Source organism: Lynx canadensis, chromosome D2, assembly GCF_007474595.2.
Source record: "Lynx canadensis isolate LIC74 chromosome D2, mLynCan4.pri.v2, whole genome shotgun sequence".
NCBI classification, from domain to species: Eukaryota; Metazoa; Chordata; class Mammalia; order Carnivora; family Felidae; genus Lynx; species Lynx canadensis.
Window position 1 is genome coordinate 17535979 of NC_044313.2, and position 24670 is coordinate 17560648.

Genomic DNA, 24670 nt, shown 5'->3' on the forward strand with positions numbered 1-24670 from the left:
TGTGGCAGGCACACAGATTAATTAAAATAGTAAATTAGTACAAGGGTAAACCAGTAAGTGCTCAGGAAACCTCCAGTGTTATCATGATCTTGAGTACATCTCTCCACTGTCAAAATGAGGGCTTTGCGCCCAGAAAGCCACTAAATTCCCTTTTCAACATGTTGAGTCCAGGGCTAAGTCTGAGATTAAAAGAAAAATCAGGAACAGAAGAGCTAGCATGAGAGAGAACAAGGCTCTGGTCTACCTGCAATCCTGTTGGAATTGAGGCTCCAGGACAGCGCGTGACAAAAAGTTCCCCAACCTCCTTCCCTTGGCTTCTGTTCTGGCCTCTGGTATCACACCCCTGTGCCTAACAGGATCCCGACAATCCCCACCCTTGGCTTCATATCCAGCAGGTTCCATGTTGCCAGCTCAAAACCTTTGGAGGAAATTCACATAGGCATCCAGACACCAGAATACTTGGCCAAACCCAACCCCGCTGGCCACCTCTGGAACCCCAGCCATTTCCACGCGCCAACGGCCCGCCCTCCCTCTCCTTGACAAACGCCCTCTCTGCCCACTCACTTATTCCACACAGAGGTCCAAAAACGCACTAGCTCACCATATGTCCTTACTGCCTCTCAACGGGTAGACTTTTCATGTTCCGAAACTTAACCATGAGATCGTTGGCATAAGAGCTGTGCTGATATCCCACACACGCATCAGCCCCGGACTCAAAGTGTGGATAAAAACTCAGGACGAGAGTCATCACAAGTATGGAAAGAAGAGAAAGAAGAGAAAGAAGAGAAAGAAGAGAAAGAAAGAAAGAAAGAAAGAAAGAAAGAAAGAAAAGAAAGAAAGAAAGGGAGGGAGGGAGGGGGAGAGAGAGAGAGAGAGAGAGAAAGAAAGAAAGAAAGAAAGAAAGAAAGAGAAAGAAAAGAAAGAAAGAAAGAAAGAAAGAAAGAAAGAAAGAAAGAAAGAAAGAAAGACAGGGAGCAGTGAGGGAGGGAGGGAGAGAGAGAGAGAGAGAGAGAGAGAGAGAGAAAGAAAGAGAAAGAAAGATAGAGAAAGAAAGAAAGAGAGAGACAAAGAAAGAAAAAAAGAAAGAAAGAAGAAAAAAAATTAGATAAAGAGTTGGTTCACTTAAAAAAATAAAATAAAAAAGCCTACCCTTCCAAACTAAATGTTTGGATAGCACTGAAGTTACCACCCTCTTAGCACATCCTGACTTCTTCTCATGCCACTTTGAATTCTAAGGTTGGTGGAAGGGATACACGTGGCCTTCATTCTTCAAAGGTCCTTCTTTGACTGACTGTCAAAAATGGGGACGTTGTCCATTCACAAGTGTGATGCGCAAAACGTGGGCTGAATCTGCGCATCACACTTGGTCCCTGTCACGTCCTACAAGACCACAGGCAGCCAAGTAGAGCACCCGCCATGGGAGAGACTTGGGGGAATCAATCAATACGGGGAAGCCACACCAGCTCCTAAGCCTAGCTTCACGGTCTTCGACACATTCCCATTCCCGGTTCCGATGAAAAATGTTCCTCTTTCCCATCACTTCATTTAGAACTAACTTTTAAATGGGGACTTGCAAGAATTTTGCTCACCATGGCATCTTCATGGACGTTTCCCTGGGCTCAGAGAGGTCCAACAGGGGACTCGATTTCTGACACTTTCCCCCCAAAAGTTGACTGCCTGAAGCAGAAATGACAGCTGTGACACTTCTATCTATCATCCCTTGCTCTATCCTTCTTCACCCTTGACAGATATTAATCTCCTAATGCATTCTTTTTCCTGCAGCCCTGACATAGGCCTCAGAATCTCTCTCAACACAAAGTTCCAAGCAGACAGCACCCAGCCTACAGCCTACATCCAGACGGCACTCTGCTCCAAGTCCTTAGAACAACAGTTTTTATTTAGTCTTTTGGAGTCGCAGGATCTTTTCGTGGCTTCTATGTATTTTAAGGGAAGTGTCAGGAGACCCCCTCATCAAATAGTAAAGTTGTAATAATCTATAAATCACAGAAATAAACGCCTGTATGCTCAGCTTGCCACCAATTATCCATGATAAGGAAATAGTGCTTCCAAAATAAAAGAAGTTAAGTGTTGAGACTACGGAGGTTACAGCAGGACCTCCTTATTTATGTGGGTTATTATCACATTTTTCAACGAAAAGAGCAGTGGTTAATACTATTAATTAACTGCTTATTCCTTAATTGTTCTCAGGAACGGAAGAAATAAAAGAGCTTTAGGCAGAGTATGTTAAGTAGGAGTCAGGAAACCCTGAGACACTAAAAATATGAAAACAGGAATTTTATGAAAATACCTAAAGTTCGTTTTCAAAATTCCCCCATGACCACAGGAGCAAACCATGGAAGACTGTTTTTTGTTTTGGGTTTTTTTTTTTTTCCACACAAGCCTCTCTCCCTAGAAATTGTTTGTAGGAGAAAATCATGGGGACTATGTCTCCCTCTTAAAGCAACTCTCCGATCCGTACAAATCCACCCATTCCTAAAGAAGGCAAGTGGGTCCTGTTCATATAGGTCCCTATTTACATAGTAGCAGAAGAATCAGTTCGTGCTCCTGCATTTCTAATTCAAAACAATTAAAAATTCAGAAGAAGAAATAATGTTTTTTCTTACAAGCCCGAGGCTCTGAAAACTGTATTAGTTAGCATTCCTTGGGTTGTAAGTGACAGAAAACATCTCAGACTAATTGGCTTCCTAACTGGATAATCCAAGATTGGAGCTGGCTACACAGAATTCAATGGTACCATCGACACTCCTTCCACACACTTTTTCATCTTCTGCAAATGAGCACCCTCCATTCAGCGGTGCGGGTGGGTGTGAGAGTGGGTGCGGGTGGGTTGGAAAGCAGTTGCAAAGAGCCACAGGTCTACACCCTCTCCGCCTAGTGAAGACTCCTAAGTATCTTTGCTTAAATAACATGCCTCCACCTTGCCCCATCACATGTCTGTCTTCCCGGATCAAGAGAGTACAGAAAGGTAGTTAGTTCCCTACAGTTGTTGAGGGGCTGGGGTAGGATGCTGTTAGCAGTAAACAACGGTGCAGAGACAGATGCCATGTTCAGAACCCTACTCCGTCTTTCAACATTTGGTTTCTTATACTGGAAGGTCGGCACATAGGTATTATTCCTGATACCTGTAAACAGGTGGATAATTTAAGAAGAAAAGATAATAAAAAGACTATACCAGTCAAGTGCTTTGTGAAAGTGGGATGGGAAGGGGCTTGAGGAAGAATGAAGGAAAGATGTTTGACTGTATTCTAAAAATAGAAATGGATCCTACCAAACTTACCAGTTTGACCTTTGACAATGCCTTGCCTTGGTCATTGTAATTCTGGGTTTCAGACATTCCTTCATTTATAGGCCTTGGCTGAAGGGGGTTGCCACCTCTTTCCAAACGAATTTTTCTCCCTGAGTTTCAACTGAATCATCCCTAAGCCTCCCTCGGGAGCCCTTCTGCCCAGCTACGGTCCCCATGCTGTTATTGTGATATGTTTTCTGATTTTATATGTTCTACCTCCACCCAGGCAAGGTTGGCTTCTCCTCTAAGCCTGAAAGGGCTGGGAAAACAATCTCTTAGAACGTTCCGTGTGTTCTGAGTCAGGCCTAATTGGAGGAGGTGCGGTCCAAAGACAGGTCTGCGTGACCACCCTACGTGGTCTCCGGGGGCCATGAAATGGTCTAGTCCCATGGCCTGTGATGCGGCACGCCTTCCTTCCTTCTCTAGCCCTTGTAAACATTTGCTACTTTCTTCACCCAGCACCTGAGCCACACAGACGATGTACTTGTGAGACAAAGAGGCAACGGGCAACTCACACCCTTGAAACTGGAAGAACAAGATGCTTTTGCCCCTCTGTACACGGACACATGGTGACCCCATCTCATTCAAGCCTCCGAAACAGCCTCCGTGATGCATTTAAGCACAGCCTGGACCCACCCGCTCTGCAGGCTCTGGCTGCAAGAGATTGCATCATGCCACTCAAGAGTGCTTCACGGGCTTCTAAATGCAAACAAGATACAACTGGACAGACTGCACGCTTGTGGAGAAGGGCAGGGCTCACACGCAGTACCGTCGGGAAACATTTGGGTCCTACGTGGGGTGGAAGGAGGGGAGACCCAGATTTCTGCCACATCCTGCTGCACCAGCATAGGACTGACGAAGGAGGCTCCCTCTGACTATGTGTCCTCCTATTGCCCCCTGGCCTTCTCGCCTCCAACCAACACAATACTCTGAGCATGCCCAGTGCCTGCTTTAGACACTCTCCATTCTGAGCCCTTGAATCTCAAAGTCCCACCTTTCAACCGACAGGTGCCCAGTGCCCGCTCACAGCTGTGCCGGGCCTCTTTCGAAAGGCAAAATGTATCCTCCAGGTTCTCAATAGAGGTATGGGATATGACCTGTTCCAGGACTTAAAAGGCCGTCTCAAATATGGGAATGAAGCCCAGGTACCAAGGAGAGAAGAGGGAAAGTTACAAAGACGGGAAGTGAGGAGGCCGGGGCAGACACTCCAGCAACATCCAAGGGAGAGAGGGTGGTAATCGTGGTGATGGTGGAGGTGGTAAAAAAAAAAAGAAAAAAAGAAAAAAAAAAGTCGGATTTCACAGTATTTTGAGGACAGAGCTGATACAATATGCAGATGGATTATGAACCCACAGGACAGACCAACGGACTGAATGTGGAGCGTAAAAGCAAAAAAGGAGTCAATGATGAATTCCATGGTGTGGGGCCTATGCAACTGGCGGATGCTGTTAATCTTTACTGTGATGTTGAACTTGAGAGCGACAGGTTTGATGGTGGGGTGGGGGTGGAAATAAAGAGTTACATGCTAATCTTCTGGTGTCTATTTGACATCTAAATGGAGGTTGAATCTGCCACTCAGGGGACAGCATGGGGCCTACGCAAGGACCTGGATTCATTGTCTGAATATGGCCACTCCTGCCCATGAAATCGTGGGCAACTCCGCTAACCCACCTGGCCTTTCACATCCTTATATGGAAAATGAGGCTAACAATAAACCTCCCAAACCAGACCCTTCTAGCATCCCTCCTTACTTAGTCCCCAGTACACTCCATGGGCCAATTCTGCAATCCAAGTGTTTTCTCCCTCCATATTAATTTATTAAAAGAGACGAAAATCTGGCCTGTAAGCCACTAACAAGCCAATCACAAAATCGCTCCATACACCCCACAGCATCGTTGCTGAAAATACCCATTTCCTGTAATAAGTAATCAAGCTCTGGATTTCCCACTGGGCACTCTCTTAAAAAGTTCAGGCACCCTACGCCAAGATTTCGAAGGAACAGTCAGTTTATAAATTTTTTTTTTTTTTCAACGTTTATTTATTTTTGGGACAGAGAGAGACAGAGCATGAACGGGGGAGGGGCAGAGAGAGAGGGAGACACAGAATCGGAAACAGGCTCCAGGCTCCGAGCCATCAGCCCAGAGCCTGACGTGAGGCTCGAACCCACGGACCGTGAGATTGTGACCTGGCTGAAGTCGGACGCTTAACCGACTGCGCCACCCAGGCGCCCCGGAACAGTCAGTTTAAACCAAGACTCGAAAGAGACAGAAACCCTACAAGCCTGACCTTCTGGAGCTTTTGTGTCAACCATGTTCCACATAAACGCCGCTGTGGCGATTCAACACACTCCGTTGCAAGCTAGAATGTATAAGGGTGGATTATCAGGTTACTAGCAAACCGTACACAATGTCATGACCCAAAATCATGCGTCTCCAAAACATGCTACTGCATCAGGTAGAAAGCACCCACGTGGCCAAGCTCTCTACCAACCAGGATGATACTGAACACTCTAAGGTAACAACGAAGTCACACTTGTCCAAGACTAAATCAATCCTGTCCCTCACCAGAAACTGGTTTTCTGCTTCCTTAATGAAGCACACCGTAAACGGAGGGGGCGGGGGGGGGGGGGAGGACTACAGGCAAAAAAAAAAGAAACTGTGGGCTCCCTGGCTTCAAGAAACTTACAATCTGGTTGGTGAAACAAGCCCCATACGTAGAGTTAATCAGCAAGGCAAGAAGTGACCAGCAGGACGGGATGGATGCCAAGTGAATACTTTTGTTTTATTTACTGGAAAGATAAACATAGGCTGTTGAGCTCTAAGTAGATCCGTGTTGATTTAAAACAGGCTCCCACACTTGGTAAACAGAGCAGGTGCCGAAACTAGAACAATGTTCCAGGGTCTGCTCCAGTCTCTTCCCTGAAGATGCTGAGAGGCATCGTGGAGTCGGGCAAGCTTTAAGCACTGCTCCCTGAGTGTCTAAGCCTCCAAATGACTCCAGATCCTGCCCTAAAGAAGCGGGTTGACTTTGCATAACCAGTGCTTCCCTAAGCCTATTTTAGGAGGGGATCCTTTTTTCCAGTAACCTTATTAACACTCAGCGAGACAAATGTCAGGAAATGCTAGCCCAGAGCTGCCAAAGACTTTTCCCCCAAGCACAAGACGCAGTGTTGAGAAATGGTCAAGGCTGATTGGAGGCTGCAGCCTTCCCCGCACTCACAGTGATCTTAAACACGGCAATAAATAACATCTTTGACAAGTAGATATGTTTTCCCAGAAACATAATCCAGAATCGTATTCCCTTTTTGCGTTTGTTTTTAAAGATTTTATTTTCGGGGCGCCTGGGTGGCTCAGTCAGGCGTCCGACTCTCGGTTTTGGTTCAGGTCATGTTCTCACAGTTTTGTGAGTTCAAGGCCCGCGTGGGCCTCTGCTCTGACAGTGTAAAGCTTGCTCGGGATGCTCTCTTTCCCTCCCTCTCCACCCCTCCCCTATTCACATTGTCTCTGTCTCGCTCAAAATAAATTTAAAAAGATTTGTTTAAAAACCTTAAAGATTTTAAGTAATCTCTCCACCCAACATGGGGCTCAAACTCACATCCCCAAGATCAAGAGTCAGATGCTCTACTGACTGAGCCAGTCAGGTGCTCTGAATCATATTCCTGAGTCCACACATAGCATCAAATACTTAGTAACTATGTGCCCAATAATATGCCATTAAAAAAAGATATCAAAACTAAAACTAAAAACAAAAAACTGTAGACTTATTTGAGGTTATGAAAGTATACTCCGAGACCTCTAAAATAGCCCTAAATGTGCTGTATATATTCAGGGAACTAGTACAGTATATCTAAAGGGTTACACTGCAAGTTATCAAAAGTGAGTATATGTAATCCTATAAAACCATGATAGTATCATCGGACTTTAAAACCTCCAACTACTTAAGAAGCTATCATTTTGTTTGCCTGTTTTGAAGGCGTAAACATCTTGGGAAACCCAAGGTGGATGGGCTGGGTGGGTCTCTTTTCTGGAGCAAAGCAGAGTACGAGTAACATTTTTAGCAACATTTTTCTGGAAAAGCCCAAACTTTTTCTTTTGTTAAATTCCCCGGGGGGGGGGGGGCGCCTGGGTGGCGCAGTCGGTTAAGCGTCCGACTTCAGCCAGGTCACGATCTCGCGGCCCGTGAGTTCGAGCCCCGCGTCGGGCTCTGGGCTGATGGCTCAGAGCCTGGAGCCTGTTTCCGATTCTGTGTCTCCCTCTCTCTCTGCCCCTCCCCCGTTCATGCTCTGTCTCTCTCTGTCCCAAAAATAAATAAACGTTGAAAAAAAAAAAAATAAATTTAAAAAAAATAAAAAAAATAAAAAATAAATTCCCCAGAGGGGGCACCTGGGTGGTTCAGTCTGTTAAGCATCCCACTTCAGCTCAGGTCATAATCTCACAGTTCGTGGATTCAAGCCCCACATCAGTCTCTGTGCTGACAGCTCAGAGCCTGGAGCCTGCTTCGCACTCTGTCTCCCTCTCTCTCTGCTCCTTCCCTGCTTGTGCTCTCTCTGTCAAAAATAAAAAATAAAAATAATTAAAAAAAAAATCCTTCTGATCATGGTTGGGGTGACTGGATGGTTCAGTCGGTTAAGCGTCCGACTTCAGCTCAGGACATGAGCTCACGGTTAGGGAGTTCAAGCCCCGTATCAGGCTCTCTGTTATCAGCATAGAGCCTGCTTCAGATCCTTTCTCTCCCTCTCTCTCTCTCTGCCCCTCCCCTGCTATCTCTCTCAAAAATAATCAAACATTAAAAAGAAAATTATTCTGATCTTGGTAAATGTCTCATACATGCTGATGATTGTAAAAATTGAAACCTTTCAGAAAAATATTTGTGCCTATATATCAAGAAAAAAAATTTTTAATTTTATTCTCTTTTACCTGTCTTCCTAAGACTCTATCCTAAGAAATAATAAAGGAGAGGGGGTGGGGGACGAAAGCACAAAGATTTACATGCATAGATGTTCATCACAGGATTATTTAGAATAGTAGAAACAAAGGCATAAGATACTCCAAAGGCCCAACAATGTGCCATTGATTAAGCAAATGTGTGCATAAGCATATTATGGGCTGCTACGTGATCATTTAAAATCCTTACGAAATTTTTTTTTTTAATTTTTTTTTCAACATTTATTTATTTTTTTGGGACAGAGAGAGACAGAGCATGAACGGGGGAGGGGCAGAGAGAGAGGGAGACACAGAATCGGAAACAGGCTCCAGGCTCTGAGCCATCAGCCCAGAGCCCGACGCGGGGCTCGAACTCACGGACCGCGAGATCGTGACCTGGCTGAAGTCGGACGCTTAACCGACTGCGCCACCCAGGCGCCCCTAAAATCCTTACGAATTTTAATGACATGGGGAGGTGCTTTTCATTACAGCAATTTTCCTTTTCAATAAAGACAAGGCTGCAAATATTGAGTGCTATAAGCTTGAGAATGTTGAAAACAAATATAAATATTAAACGGCGAACAGGCCACTTCTGGACAGTGATTAAAGGGACAGCAGTGGGTGACAGGACATGTGACATAAGGTTGTGAAACCTTCTGTGATTCTAATCTGAAAGGGATACGACCAAGCTTGCACAACACAATCCTCCTCGGTAGAATACTTTCCATCACCGCGGCGGTCAGCTGCCACACCAGCAACTCAAACCTCAAGAACTTCAGAATTCCTCATCAGAGAGTATTTTCTGGAAGGAGAGAAGGAAGCTCGGACTTTTAACTCTAGGCTCCTTTGGCCGAATGACTCCACTTTCTCTTCAGAGCATGACTGATCTATCCACCACTTTTTCCCAGGGGGGAAAAAAAAAAGATAACCTAGCAGTCTGCTTCTTCATATTAAACACGCACAGCCCTCCTTCCAAGAATAATCGTATTTCTGCAGTGCTCACAGGCTCGCTTTATATCCTCAGACAAAATACGCACCCTCACCACAGTTCCGTCCGTGAAATGGGAAAGCTCTGACTCAGCTCCCGCTAGGAAACACATGCCAAGTATTCTAGAAAGTCTGGCTGAGTCATACATAAATGGGGAAAAAGACAAAACAAGGGGAAAGTGTAAACGTAGTGAATAGCGAAGGGAGTGGAGACGGTGGGTGGGGAAAAAGCTCTCAGGAAGCCAGCATAGGCTCACACCCTCAAATCACCCAAAGTTCACCTGGGCCACGGCGGCGTGGCCCCCCTGCCCACAATTTGTCAGTACTCACCTTTGCAGTACCTCAAGGACACCCAGAAGCAAAACCCTCGCCAACCTCGTGTCCCACTGTCCAGGGGCACGAGTGGATTCTCCTTGAGACAGGCCCACCCCATCCAGCTCATGGAGTTCCCCACCAGCAGCACTGGGCAGGCCCCACTGTGCTTGTTATTCATCTTTCCCCGGCGTCGTTGTGGTCAGGGGTTAAGACGATGGCAATGATCTGGCTGCCCTGTCTCACATCCTGACTCCCACACCCGGGCAAACACTTAACCGCCCTGGGCCTACTTCCTCCTCCGTGAAACAGGGGCAACAGAGCATTAGGAGAGCACCTAGAACAATGCCTGGCACGCAGAAAGTGTTACTGGCTTATTTGCTATTATTCTTATGATCCTTCATCATCGACTCCACTTTCTCCCAGCGTCTAGAACACTTTTTCCCCCACACAGTCAGCAACCACTAAATATCTGGGGGATCCATGAATGAATCGATGGTAAATGCAAGACCATTTACGGGGGGGGGGGGTGGGGGAGGAACCTGAGGGGCTCAGTCGGTTAAGCGTATGACTCTCTTGGGTTATCGCTCAGGTCACGATCTCATGGTTTTAGGAGTTCAACCCCTGCGTCGGGCTCTGAGCTGGCAACGCAGAACCTGCTTGGGATTCTCTCTTTCCCTCTCTCTCTGCCCCTCCCCCATTCACACTGTCTCTGTCTCTCTCAAAATAAATAAATAAACTTAAAAACATTACAAATAAAAAAGACCAAGAGAAAGACCAATACAAGCTACTAATCCAAATTTGGAAGAAGGAAAGGGAAAATTCTCTACCCTACCCTAAATATATTCCAAATAAGCTGAAATTTAACAGACTGTCGACATTATTCTGAAGGGACTAATTAAAAGTTTGGATTGTCCGCATTTCATACTGCCATAGTGCTTTGGGGGTCATGAAACCTAATAACTGAATTTCTCTAAAAAGACAAGTCGAACTGAAGACATTTTCCCAAAGGAGGTAAATGAACTACACCAACAGGTACATGAAAATGCGTTCAACATCCCTAATCATCAGGGAAATGCGTAAGGAGATACCACCTCACACCTGTCAGAATGGCTATTATCAAAAGACAAGAGACAACAAGTGTTAGTGAGGATGTGGAGAAAGGGACACCCCGTGTGCTGTTGGTGGGAACGCCACTTGGTACAGCTACTGTGGAAAACAGTATGGAGATTCCGCAAAAAAAACTAAAGATAGAACTACCGTGTGACCCAGCAGAGCTTCTTCTGGGTTTCTATCCAAAGGAAGTGAAAAACAGGACCTCGAAGAGGTCTTTGCACTCCCAGGTTCACTGCAGCATTATTGACAATAGCCAGGCACTGAAACGACCTAAGTGTCCATCAACAGATAAATGGATTTTAAAAAGTGGTGTATATATACACAATGGAATATTATTCGGCCATAAGTACGAAGGAAATCCTGCCATGAGACAACACGGATGGACCGTGAACGTTATTATGCTGAGTGACATAAGTCAGACAGAGAGAGACAAATATTTCACGATATCATCTGTACGTGGAATCTAAAAACAGCTGAAACTCAGCAACGGAGTGAGACGGTGGTTAACTGGGGAGATGTTGGTCAAAGGGTACAAACTTCCAGTTACAAAATGAGTCAGTTCTGGGGATCTAACGTACAGCATGGCAATTATAATTATATACTTGAGTTGCCTAGAGAACAGACCTTACATGTTCTCACAGCAAAAAAGAAATGGTAATTATAGGACATGCTTAGGGGTATCAGCGAACCCTAGGACGGTAATCATGTTACAGTACAGAAGTATTTCAAATCAACACACTGTACACCTTAAACTTATAAATGCATTAGGTCACTTACACCTCGATAAAACTGGGATAAAAAAAATAAAAATGAAACATAAAATAAAAATACAACGCTTCTACCACAAACTTGGCAATCCCACCCACCTACCTTTGACCCTTCCTTCTCCCTCAATACCGACGTGTAATCTGTCGGCAAATTCTGCTGATGTTCCCTCCCAATCTGTCTACTTCACCAGTATCCCCATAGCCGGCAATCTAACACAAGCCGAAGCCCCCACGGATCTCCCACGGTGGTTAGAATCAAACACCAGATTCGCACCACATCCTCCCCCAGGCCATTCTCCCTCGTCCCTCAGGACCTACAGCCGCTGTAGCTGGCTTTAAGTTTCTCTCACAGCTAAAGAACTGTCCCTTTAGGAACTTCATACGTGGTTTTCCTTCTGCCTGGAATGCTGTCCCATCTCCCACCCTCTCCTTCTCTCACACCCTTACCTGGCTAACTCTAATTGATCCTTCACCTTTCATTTTACTTATTTTTGTTATTGTTTATTTTTGAGAGAGACAGAGCGCGAGCAGGGGAGGAGCAGAGAGAGAGAGGGAGACACAGAATCCAAAGCAGGCTCCAGGCTCTGAGCTGTCGGCACAGAGCCCGACGCGGGGCTCGAACTCACGAACCGTGAGATGGTGACCGGAGCCGAAGTCAGACGCTTAACCGACTGAGCCACCCAGGCGCCCCCTTCGCATCTCATTTTAGATGTCATTTTCTCAGGGGCCGGCCCAGCCTGTAACCCTCACCGACTTCTCAGTCAGTGGATGAAATCCCATCTCCCCGTCACACCTGTCACAGCACCTATACGCCGCCCCAGGCTGGCACCTGGCAAGGTAGGGGCTGAGACGGTTTTGCTGGGCCTCAGCATCTAGCACAGAACGTCCCAGCATACGCTAACTGCTAACAATCGCCCAGGAGAGCAGGTGAGGGCAGAGCCCAAGCCAAATAACCCATCAAAACACCCACATGTATTTAACACCCAACAGGATGTTCTCAACGTGGTTTTTCTTATTAGCCATGAGGAGGTGTCCCCACACCCCCAAACTCCTCAGACAAAAAAAAAGCGAGAGTTTCACCATGCCCTCTGAGCTTACTGGAAAATGCTCGACACAGGCAAGCAGAGACCCTGCCTGAAGCTCTCTCATCACGCTGTATTTCCTAAGTTTTCTGAACTCTTTCAGCATTTAAGCAATAACAACAACAAAAAAGTACAGCACCACAGTCTGGCAGGCTCTGCTCCTCGGGACACAGACTGCTTTCTTAGCCCACACCTCAGTGCTCATTACACAACAAAACGCACAAGACCAAGAATGACTAGAAATTCGCCCCACGGTGAAACTCCACATGGACTTCAAAAGGAAACCCCCAAGATACCATACCATGGTGGGAACTTTTGAAGCCTTGTGCCATCTCGTAAGATACATACTATACCAAAATACCACCATTTGGGGTACAGAACCTTTTTTCGCCAGGTACAAAGGAAGTTAAATGAAAGTCTTTGTATAGCAAAGACACCGGGGCTGGTGTCTGGGGAGCGGCTGCTCTCCCACAGCTTACGGGGCGCTGGAGGCGGGTCGGCCAAGACTCAAACACCGCCACGCTTAGCACAACCCGGATGCTTGGCCGAAGCAAAGAATTAAAAATATGAATTTAAAAACACCAGGGAGGATGAAATATGAACCAGTTACGTGAATCAGGTAATGCATGGGCCTGGGGAAGCCAGGAAGAGGGGAGGGTCCTGGAACCTGAATTTCTCAGTTGTGCGGGGAGGGAAGAAGGGGAAGGGAGACGTGGACCTCTTGTGTCAATTGCTATTTTTTGGCTAACCTCCCGCCCCCACCGCGCCCTCCCCCCACCAAAACCCAACTCAATAGAGCATCCTTGGGGAATAATTTCCTCTCTCTTCTGAGCACAGATGAGGAACCGCTGGATTATAATACATATGATGCAGTTATCAGTTATAGGCACTAAAATGTGTGGGGCTTGCTTCTTAATTTAAATATTATTTGACCAACCCAATTCCACTAATTAGGAATATTTATTCTACACGTTTATTTTTTATAATTCGGTAACCCACATACCACATGGAAAAAAAAATCCGGTTTAAAACATTTTGACAAAAAGCTTTAAACTCCTCTGTGAAAATTCCACCCCAGATGGGTGCTCGGCGGTTATTTTCTCAGCAACTGATGATAGTGAGAGTCTCTAATGATCACTAACAAACACGGAGCACTTCTCTGGTTTCAAAGGAAAACATTAGAAATAATTATGAAATAACCTGGCCCAGAAATTACAATAAACCCGAATTTCAGAGAAACTCGGCAGCAATCCTTAGACAATTATTTTGAAACACGTCTGATGAAACAGTGGCATGTGACAACGTTTGATTTAAAAAGAACGAATAACAAAAATGTGAGGAAGAGCCCCGGGTCTGGAGGAGAGTTCGCCATTCACCGGCAGAGGTGAACTGAACGCAAACCAGAGACCCAAATGATACATCAGCTGGAATCCAGAAGGCTCCCTTTATAAATACAGATACACCGTGCCGGCCAAACTGGTTTTCTGGTCGACCCACTGCTGTCCAGTGAAAAGGCAGATCATTCATTTCTGGTCCCAAGGTGCAGGATTCCTCTATCCCAAAAGCTGCATGAGACCACTGGGCGGATGAAGACGCCAACAACCACAGCCCTCCTCTACCTGCCCGGCTCCCTCCATCAACCCCTCCCACTCCAGCACCCCCCCTCCCCATTACCCCTTCGTCTCAGGTGAGGATTACAGAAATGCACAATTACAGCGCTAATTCATATAACCACAGACACCATTCAGTTGCCACAGCATTAAGTATTTCCCAGCTTAAGTCCTTTCTCTCCTCTGTCCCGCTGCCAGAGCCCACCCTGCTTACACAGCCCAGAACCCCTGCGCCACCCCCCCCCTCCCGGCCACTCCCCAGGGTCCCCAGGAGCAGAGCAGAAAGCACAGAAGTTGCGGTCACCAGCCGCGGCTCCTTGGGGCAAGGGGCTCCATGCGAAGCGTGGTGGGGGCCCAAAGCGGTGGCCGCGGAAAACACACCTCCTAAGACAGCAGGGGATAGAGGGACCCAAGTCCCACCGCGTTCCCCTTGCCAAAACCCACACTGGCTCTGGACAAAACGTCTTTGCCTCTCCTCAGCCTGTCCATTTCGAAAGACGAAAATTAGCGCTTAGGGTCTACCTTGTGCCACCGTCCACGTGGGACGGCTGGGGAGGCAGTAGGGGCAGCTCTCTCTAAACGGATCAGCCCCCATCCACACTCGGGCGATGCTCACCAGTGTGGGCCCACGACCTCCATCCACACCCGCGAGGGGCTGTGTCCACCCTGAACCACTTCTAAGAATGGCACCTTCTCTCCACTCGGAGAGCAAAGAAAAAAAAAAGCCTCCAAGTGATTCTAAAGATAATGTCCTTTCTCTATAGCTTTAAAAAAAAAAAAAGGCAGAGAAATACATTTCAAAGGCTAGACACACAATGGGAAACGCCCGGGGGGGGGGGGGGGCAGGAAGCGTGAAAAGGACTGGGCTTCCTCATTTTACCCTCTAGGACACTGCAACTATCGCAAATCTTTGTACATTGTTAAAATGTTGTTTATACAGCATTCACTCCCCTCGGAGAAACCTGCATCAGTCGGAGCCCCACACCAGCAACGCCCTCACACCTACGAGGCTGTCCCTGATAATGACCCCGCCTGACCGTCCGCAAAAGAGAACCAGCCACAGAAAGTTACTCTCCCTTAGTAAAAAACAGGCCACCAGGCCCCGGAAAAGGAGCGGAGGACCGGGTCCAGTCCTCGCTCTGGCCACTAACTCAGCGTGTGACGTTGGGCAATTCACTTAGGGCATCTCTGGGCCTGTTTCCTTTTCTGAGAGCAGGTTGGGCCGAGATGATCTAAGGTCACTTCCAGCCCTGAAACCTTGACATTGTAGGAGCGTATGTAATTATGAGCATCCACTTTACTGCGGGGTGGGAGGAAGGGAAAAGCTTCTGGAAAAATGTCAACCTTTTCTATGTGCCTCATTTATAACATAAGAATTTGTAGAACATTTTCACAAACGATGACTCAAGACGTGGCTTAACAGAAATAAATCACTTTGTAATACATACACACACATACATATGTATTTAATATTCACATAACAGAGGCATAATTCATTAAATAATATATACTCTATTATAGCAAGCTACAAAGTAAGGAGACAGTTAGCCTGAAGTTTGACACAATGCATCTTGAGGTTTTTCTACTTAAGAAAATCATTTTGCCATTTTTAGAAATTACAAGTAACAGAGAGGCAAAATATATTAATGGGTAGCATTTTGTGGTACTCAAATAAAAAATACATGAATTATTTCACGCTTTGCATAATTCTACCTGTCATAGATTCATTATAAAAAATGTGTCTTCCATTAATTATTTCAAAACTATGAAGTCCAGCTCATGATATAAATATATGGAAGAGAATATTCTAAGAAGGCTGAGCCATCTTCTCAAGAGGTTAATTTATAAATTCCACTTTCAGAGCCTACAAAATCTGAAAGTACATTAAAAATATATGTAGACACACGTTTTATGTTATAGTCTCTCACTACTAGAAACAAATGTTTCCTATGTTAAACCCACAGGCTTTCGAAGCCATGGAGGTATGGATTAATTTGAACTTAAGCCCGTCCAAATTCATTTCTACTCTCCGTTTACAATCAATCAGCCCAGATAAAATTCTACTGATATTAACGTAGAATGTTACTACTGTCCAACAATTAAGATAAATTGGGGGACGGGGGTGGGGGGGACTGGAAAGTGTCAAATCCAAAGCTTCCCTTTTGCATTTTCTAATTCCCTCCTCTGCAACTCACCTCCGCTAAATGAGTTTCTCAGGAAAGGATTTGGAGATTGTGTTTTTGTAAGCTGCTATGGCACCATTTCCAGTCTCCTCCAAACCATGGTGGTAGGGTCCCATTAGCTAGAGACCACAAGGCTAGACTAACCCAACACCAGGAGAAAGGGGTGGTGGGAAGACATGGAAGTTTTCCAAGTAGGTAACAATCACTAAGGTCCAATAGCAGAAAACAAATACCTTCTAGATATAAACCATATCCAAGAATATTCCAAATATATATATATTTTAAAGAAAGAAAAAGTGATAAACAAGACTTGTTATCAACAAAAGAATATTTTCTTCATCTCCGCGCCCCCCCCCCCCCCCCAAGAAAGGAAGGAACTGCCTTTGTAAGGTCACTTACGACAATGTGTGCCGGTGACGGAGAGCGGGCATCCTTGAGGGCTTGTCTGCTCTGGAGGGTCCCCGCCTGGACATCAAGCAGTGGCCATTTCATCTGGAGATACTAGAGGGAGGAAACAAAACGAATGTGGCGGATGAATTTGGAAAAGCCATACAAAACAGCTATCCCAAGACCTAACTCCTGGGGTCCCTGATACACAGACGAGAAACTCAAAGGAGTAAAAACAGGCAAATAACAACACCGAAAAACTTAAATGCATGCAAAGAACACAGCCACCCACAGAAAGATCAAATCGTGCATATCAAGAGGTTCTTCTTAGGGTTCATGTCCAACAGGTACTTTCAACAGAACATCAACACTATGAGCAACTACAGTTTGGTTCTGAACATTCGAACTTCAGGCTGGCTCTAGAGAACACGATTTCACTGGTACTAACTCGTTTAGAGGGAAACGGTAGGGATGTGGGAGAGAAAAGCAGGGAGAGGTCTCCCAAAGGAAGAAAGCAAAGGGAAGTCTCAAGCCGGAGGACACCATCAATCCCAGATCTGCTCTTTCGGTGGTGACCTTCATTTCTAAAATGCCACCATCCTTCACTTTCAAGTCGGCTGTATCTGTGCAAGCGTCCTTTCGTAGAAGCTGCCCGAGCAAGAGGAAGATGGCTCCCCTCACCAACCCCACAGTGCTAAGATCCTCATGAGGACATCACCAGCCTCTGTATCTCTGAAGGCCAATTGTTAAATGCACCAGTTAATGCTTGGAGGGCACTGAAGAGGCCATCTTGAGCTTTCCAGAGACCCGAAAGCAAAATAAATGGCTAGTTTTCACATAAACTGCACAGGACATCTTACTCAATGAATACTGATTAAAGCTCGCTTTGTACACAGCCTTCTTGCGAAGGATAAGGAGACAGGAAGAACATCTGCCCTCAGGGAGCTTCTGCGCACATGAGAGAACTGGCTCACACACAGATTAAGTCCATATAGAACGTCGTAGAACCTCGGCACAGACTCGGGGAGTCTAGGGAGCCTAGGGAGTGCCAAGAAAGAAGACGGTAGTTCTGAAAAAAGACACTGGGGAAGGCTGTACAGAGTAGGTCTTGTTAAGTCAGAAAGATTTCAACAGAAAGAAAAAGAACAGCACAGGGCAGTCCAGAAAGAAGGAAGGGTTGGCTCAAATCCCATATGAAAAGGAAGAGTGAAAGTCACACACAAGCCTTCCCATAGGTTCCTTAAAGATACAACTGGACAATGGATTAAAACCAAATGCGGTTACACCCAAAACTGGGAGAGCGTAGCCCACAAGCTACCTGCTCCAAGTAAACATTTTCCCAACTTAGATCTATACGAGGTTAGAGAACTTCTACAACCTCAGAGCTGTAAGCCAGAAGGCTCTCGTGTGAGGAAACCTGGTTACTAGTTCTAGTAAGTCACCACAGGGCCTTGCATCAAATCCCTTCGCTTCTACGGACCTCCAGTGTTTCATTCGTCAACTATCTGGGGTGGGGGTGAGGGAGGGACTGCCCCAGCACTGAAGGATTCTGGACCCCCAGACCGTAAATACCAGCAGGTACCCACTCCCACCCCCACCTCAGTCACCCTTATAATCAAACCATTTCCAGATATCTTATTTGGGGGCAGTAGCATCCCAAATTGAGAGCCACTGTACTAAATGTTTCCGTAACCCAAGCCAATGGGCCCTGGGAACCCATTCCACCCCATCTCTCCCTGACTTCTTCCCATTCTCACTTGCCACATAAATATATGGACCTCATTGGTCAAAACCACTCAACAGCATCATTTCCTTGAGGCCAACCAAAATGGAAACCTGCCAATACTCATCTTTCCTCTCATAAAAACCTGTGAGGAAAAATGCCAAGCTGAGTGCCACACACCTACACCTCACGCTACCCTCGGGGGGCAGGGTCAGATTAACAGACAAGTTTTCATCTTCGGCCATCTGTAAAACTGATTTGATCGCATCCAAACACCGGCTCCATAGAATTCGGAAATTTGGGCTTTTGTTTAAGGTGACAGACCTGCCCTGAGGACCTCACCAGAGAACTGTCATACCCATAATGCAATATTAATGCAGAGTCTTATAATTCTTATTTTACATAAAAGCTTCATTGTGTGCCATATCCAATCTCCGCAGGCTACCTGCACCACATATTTTTATGAGCCTACATTTCAGCGCTCCAAGCCTACAATACACATAATTTTCAATTATGTTAGGGCAGCCCAGGATCACTGCCTATATAACATTACTGGTTGGAGGAAATGAGACTCGGCCCCACTGCCCAGAGAGAGCTAACCAGATCCAGATGGTGGAGGAAGACAGCCCCAGTCCCGCTGGCTTGCAAGGACTCCACAGTGACAGCTTCAACCTCTCCATCCCAATGCAACTTGATCCCACAGAATGGCTGGGCCCCCGCAAACCTGTGCCCATCCATTGGAAATAACTGGCATTCAGGCTGACGAGGCTCCTTTCGGGGAAATAAGTATTATGTCAGGATTTTTTAAAGGAAGTTATTAACCTCCTCCAAAAGTGATGGGTTTCCCAGGTTCCTTCATCTTCTACAATTGGTCCTTATTAATAAGGAAAATAAATAAATAAAGGGAAGAAAAAGGAAATTAGGTACGATTATAGCCTAGAGGAAAAGCTTTTCCTTCCTGGAGACACTAAGCAGCAGGAAATTCTATTCTGTTGGGTCCTAAAGAAAAGACCCGAAGGACGAGGCATCTCGGATTTACGAAAGGGCGGGAACCCCACACCACATTTTCCCCATGGCCCAACTTCGGTTTTACATCCTTTTGGGGAAGAGAAAAAAAAGTTCCCACCATCCCACTACAAAAACAACACTGGGGCTCCGGCTCTCTTCCTTTCAGGCCGCTCAACGTGGAAATTATAAATTGCCTACAAAAACATTAAACTTTTCAGCAAACTGCAATCAAATGGGGCCGTGGGAATTCCTGCATTGAAAACTGTTGAAATGGAGTCCTGCTCAACTTGCATTTTGTAAATAATAATAATAATAATAATAATAATAAATGCATAAGGCCATCTTGACTTAAGTGTTTCATCCTTTGTTTAATACTAATGTTCTGCTCATGGCCTGTTAGGGTTTTTCCCCAAATCCTATTTTATGATGTGTTTCAGGGAGCTTAAGTTTAAGCTTCGGACCTGTGGACAAAGTCTCGAAATACATACAAAACCAATGGTCTGAACAGAATCAAACATTTTAAAAGCCTGTTAAATTGTCAGCAAAAAAAGAAAAAGGTATGCAACTCTTAACGTCTCCTCCCCCACTGCCCCTGATCCAAAAAAAAGGACAAGGGGGGACACCTGGGTGACTCAGGCGGTTAAGCGTCTGACTTCAGCTCAGGTCACGATCTCACGGTTCACGGGTTCGAGCCCCACAACAGGCTCTGCACTGACAGTTCGGAGCCTGCTCGGGATTCTCTCTCTCCCTCCCTCTCTGCCCCTCCCCCACTCACACTTTCTCTCAAGATAACTAAATAAGCTCAGACAAGGAAAGGCAAATGGGGAGGGATCTTCCAAATCAGAGGGCCCCGCAGGATCCAGCTACAAGTGGGCCTGAGGGAACCTGCTCCCGAGAAAGGCACCCCCATCCTTGTGAGTACAGCTTCCGTAGCAAGGACGGTGAGGAGGGCTGCTCAGAGAACCCGAATCTCAGGGCTGCTGAGGTCACGGTACAAAGCTGACTTTCGAAACAAATGGAACCATGCAAAGGCCAATGATGCTGATGACAAAGCTCCACATCCCTGATAAAAAAAAACCAAAGCTGCTTGGCCGCACTTCCATCTCACAGACGGGCAGACAAGTGACGTCCGTCCCTTTACTTGTACGGGGCGGGGTTGGCAGACTTTTTCTGTAAAGGGCTACAGCACATATCTTACTTAGGCTTTGCGACCCATACCATCTCGGTTCTACTCAGCTCAGGCGTGGTTGTCACCAAAGCGGCCACAGTCCTGCACGGATCATGTCATGGCTGTGTGCCAATAAAACTTTATCTATAGGATACTAAAACATGGATTCCATAGGACTTTCCCGTGTCAGGAAATATTCTTCTTCTCTTAATTTTTTTCAACCATTTAAAAATAATAGAAAAACCATTTTTAGCTCACGGGCCATACAAAAACAGGTGGCAGGACAGCTTCGGCCCCCGGGCCACAGTTTGTCACCCCTGGCTTAGGGAATGAGTATGTAAAGACGTGATTTCAAGTCACACAGGATACATTCCTTCAGTGGGCCTTAAATCCAGACAGTCGAACACGATTACTTGGTGGCCCCAAGGCGACGTTTTAGATTTAATCGTCACTGGCAGACTCCAGTTTTGGGGGAAAAGCTCGGGAAAGAATCTGAGCTCTCCAGCCATGACTCCCAGTCACAAGGGCTAACCACTAGACCACAATCTCACCGAAATAACTATCCCTCCTTACCAAAATGGGAGTTTGAAAATCCCTGGGCAATTCTGACTGGAAGAGGTTCACGTGTTCAAAATTCTCACGCACTTCCCAGGAAACACTGGCAAATGTGTCACATGCCATGGAATCACCACGAAAGAGCGCCCGGCAGAAATTCCACAGGTCATGGGTGATGTGCCCCGTGTGCTTTGGGCATCACCCTTCTACGTTCAGGAGCTGCTCTCTCCAGAGCTTCTCAGTGTGGGCAACCTTCACGCATCACGACGCTGGAATGACGCCCACGCTGGGCCAGTGCTGCCCACCAACAGATGGCATCAGCCCCGGGCTCAGGCAAGATGGGGAGGCAGGGGCCACCACGGGGCGTGAAGAGCCTGCTAAATGGAGAGGAAACCGGTCTCTTCTGGAAGACTAGGTCCCACAGAAAGCCCGTCACGCCGAAAAGGATTGATCTTAAAAACTGTGAAGGCCTTGCGCTCCCCTCCCCTTCCTGGTAGATCGGTATGCTTTACCTGAGTACAAAAACAAAACACCGGCCTTTTCAATCCAAGCTATTTCTCAGCAGGGGTGCTTCTTCCTAGGAAAACCCATTGTAAGAGAATTCAAAGTAGTTGGAAACCATCCTCATGACAGATCATGACTGCTTAGTCTCGCTAACACCTGAGCACCAGAAAGTCACAAGTGTTGTGTTTCTTACAAAATAACAGAAAGTCGCTATTTTGTCCGAACACCCAAACCGAGAGACCACAAGCCACGGTCTATCCCATCCAAACCCACGAATCCTTCCTCCTCTGCGAGGTGACCCCCCCCCACCCTCCCCGTGCAGCCTCATTGTGGGCCCTGGGGACTCTACCCACTACCTGCAAGCTGGAAGGGTGACACCACGATCGTAATGTTCACGCCATGCAACTTTACAAAACCAAAGGCCACCAGGAGTCCCTCATCGTAGGAGGACAACGGAAAAACTTCACGAGACGACAGGAAGCGCAAGTATGTGGCCAATGGGGCACACGCATTTCTCCAGGAGCTCACGTTGCGAGGCTCACACACAGGCCTGTGAAAGATCAGGTTTGCCTGTCTCTTTCGGAAGCTACCTCATTTCTCAGAACTGGAAGATGGGAAATTCAGCCCATCTTCTATAAATAATTAACTCTGCCCTGCGGGTCAGGGAAACCCAATTTATCTAGAATAGTTAAATTATAAGAAGCCGTGATTAATATTCTGTCCTGCCCTCTGAATCATACAGGTACCAACAAGTTTCCCAAAGCCAGCCCTGACCGCATATAACTAACAGTGAAATTATATCAGAAGTCGTCAGAATCCCACAGGCTCCTCAGGGCCACCATTACAAAATTGGTTTGACCAACTTTCCTGCAGATGCAGAATGTGCCGGAGATTAAGCTGCTTTGTTCTAGGCTAAAACACAGCCCAAGAATTGCTTCTTTTGAAAAATCCACCTAAAAGCCTAAGATAGAGGCTCTATTTAAAGAGGCATTATTTGCCTATAAAGTGTAACTGCAGAGAAAAAGAAAATTCAGGGGCGCCTGGGTGGCTCAGTCGGTTGAGCGTCCGACTTCGGCTCAGGTCATGATCTCACAGTTTGTGAGTTCAAGCCCCACATCAGGCTCTGTGCTGACAGCTCAGAGCCTGGGGCCTGCTTCAGATTCTGTGTCTCCCTCTCTCTCTGCCCCTCCCCCACTCATGCTTTGTCTCTCTCCGTCTCAGAAATAAAGAAACATTTTTAAAAAAATTTTTTTTGAAAGAAAAAGAAAAAGAAAATTCAGGAATGTGTGATTGTGCCTAGTCGGGATATAGCATAAGTGAGCATATACTATAGTTACCAAGGGAAAGAAAACCAAAGACCTCAGAAGGCTGGGTACATTCTGAACTTGGAGAAGGAAAAAAGCCACAGAAGAAAATGAAAGAAGATGCTAAGATTGACTTTAGTTCTTACTTTTTTTTTTTTTTTCTAATGACACCAACCATTGTAAGAACTTAGAAATGTTTCTCTAAAGTCCCTATCCCATTTCCCAACATAAAAGAAATCTGAGGGAGAGGAAGGATATCAAGGCACCCATGTAAAACAATAATTCAATAGCTCTGCCCTCTACCTCCATGAGTTGGTTGCTACAGGATTTTTCAATGAAATCCTTGCAGCTCACCTGTTTTTCTTCCTAATCATAACAATCTAAAGGGTCCTAACGGTATTGCTTCACATTTAGGGAGCACTTTATAGAGTTCAAAGCCACATTCACAACAACCCTATATAATAAACAAGCAGAAAGTTACAACTGACCTTTTACCAAGGAGGAAACTAAGGCCATTAGAACGCTGACCCAGCTTACCTGGGCTCCCTGGGTCAGCTGGCGTTCTGGTGCGCAAGGCTCCGGACCACCATGTTTCTGTTTCATCCCGACTCGCCTGAGAACTCCCCTCCACCTTCTTCGGTTTTCTTATCAACGGCTAGGCATCAGTATCTCAGGGGAACGTCACACAGGGTCCTCAAAGGAATGAACCCTCCTCTCCGGCACCTATCAGCTCTCTTCTCCCCCCAGGTCGCTGGGCAAACGTTACATTATTTTCCTCCAAGGCTACTAGAAAATCATTTCTACCAGAGCTACTGAGGCCACTGGTAGTAAGGGGGAAACTGAGCAAAACAAGCAAATAACAAACAAACCAGAAAAATCCCCAAACCGCAACTTGGCATTTCCTGTATTCTTTACCTCCCTAGCTATTCAACACTCCCGTCCCTGAGATATTTTTGCAATTGCTAGGTCGGTGGTTTTGCAGGGAGGCTATGCTCTAGCGGCTCATGGAAGCACAGCTGGGTGGAACTGCGCTGAGCCCTTCCTTTCAAAACCCAGATGCACACCCCTCCCCTCCGCGGGGCTGCGGCCTGGGACTTCCTTCCATCATCCTGCAAAAGTCACTCTTAAAATCAAGGTTATGTGTTCCTGGGATAGCACGAGACTGAGAAAGAGTCCAGAAATCCACTTTCGAGGCCCACTTCCGCCACTATCTGGGCCATCACTTTAGTTCTTCACTGGGCGGGCGACCTCTTCCCCACTCTGGGCCTAACTCTGTAGCAGGAAACTGTGGAAAATTCTCTCAAAAGTCCCATTCGCCTCTGACTCACGTGTTCCTGCAGCATTTGCAAAGCACGTGCTCTGTGTTCAGCGTGGACTAGATATTCCAAGGCCTAGAAGAGTCATCTAAGACCCAGTCAAGGGGACAATAAGCGGGTCAATGGTACAGGGACTAACACAAGGAAGGAGCAATATTACAAAGAAAGATTTAATTCATGATGGTGACGTGGTCCTACCGCTTCCAAACCTTGCTGGTTTGTCTAGCAAGACTTCTCCCCTGACCCACTCTGGACCTGCTAAATGCAACTATCTGGGAGTGGGCCCAGGGGTCTTTAAGTTTTTTTCCCCAACTCGTCATGTGACCCTGATGACCAGTAATTAGCATAAACTATCAGCACTAGAGCATGTGTATATTTACAGATTCCACCACACTTTCTCAAAAGCTCTTTTATTAAAC

General features: G+C 46.2%; 1 protein-coding gene across 27 annotated transcripts in view; it reads right to left on the minus strand.

Annotated features, from left to right (window-relative positions):
- TCF7L2 (transcription factor 7 like 2) overlaps positions 1-24670 on the minus strand; it is a 201465-nt gene that overhangs the window by 107795 nt on the left and 69000 nt on the right. For all 27 annotated transcript variants that reach the window (XM_030334056.1, XM_030334055.1, XM_030334060.1 and 24 more), the window contains one exon: positions 16686-16787. In XM_030334056.1, the coding sequence (XP_030189916.1) occupies positions 16686-16787 (102 nt within the window). The remainder of the gene's footprint in view (positions 1-16685; positions 16788-24670) is intronic.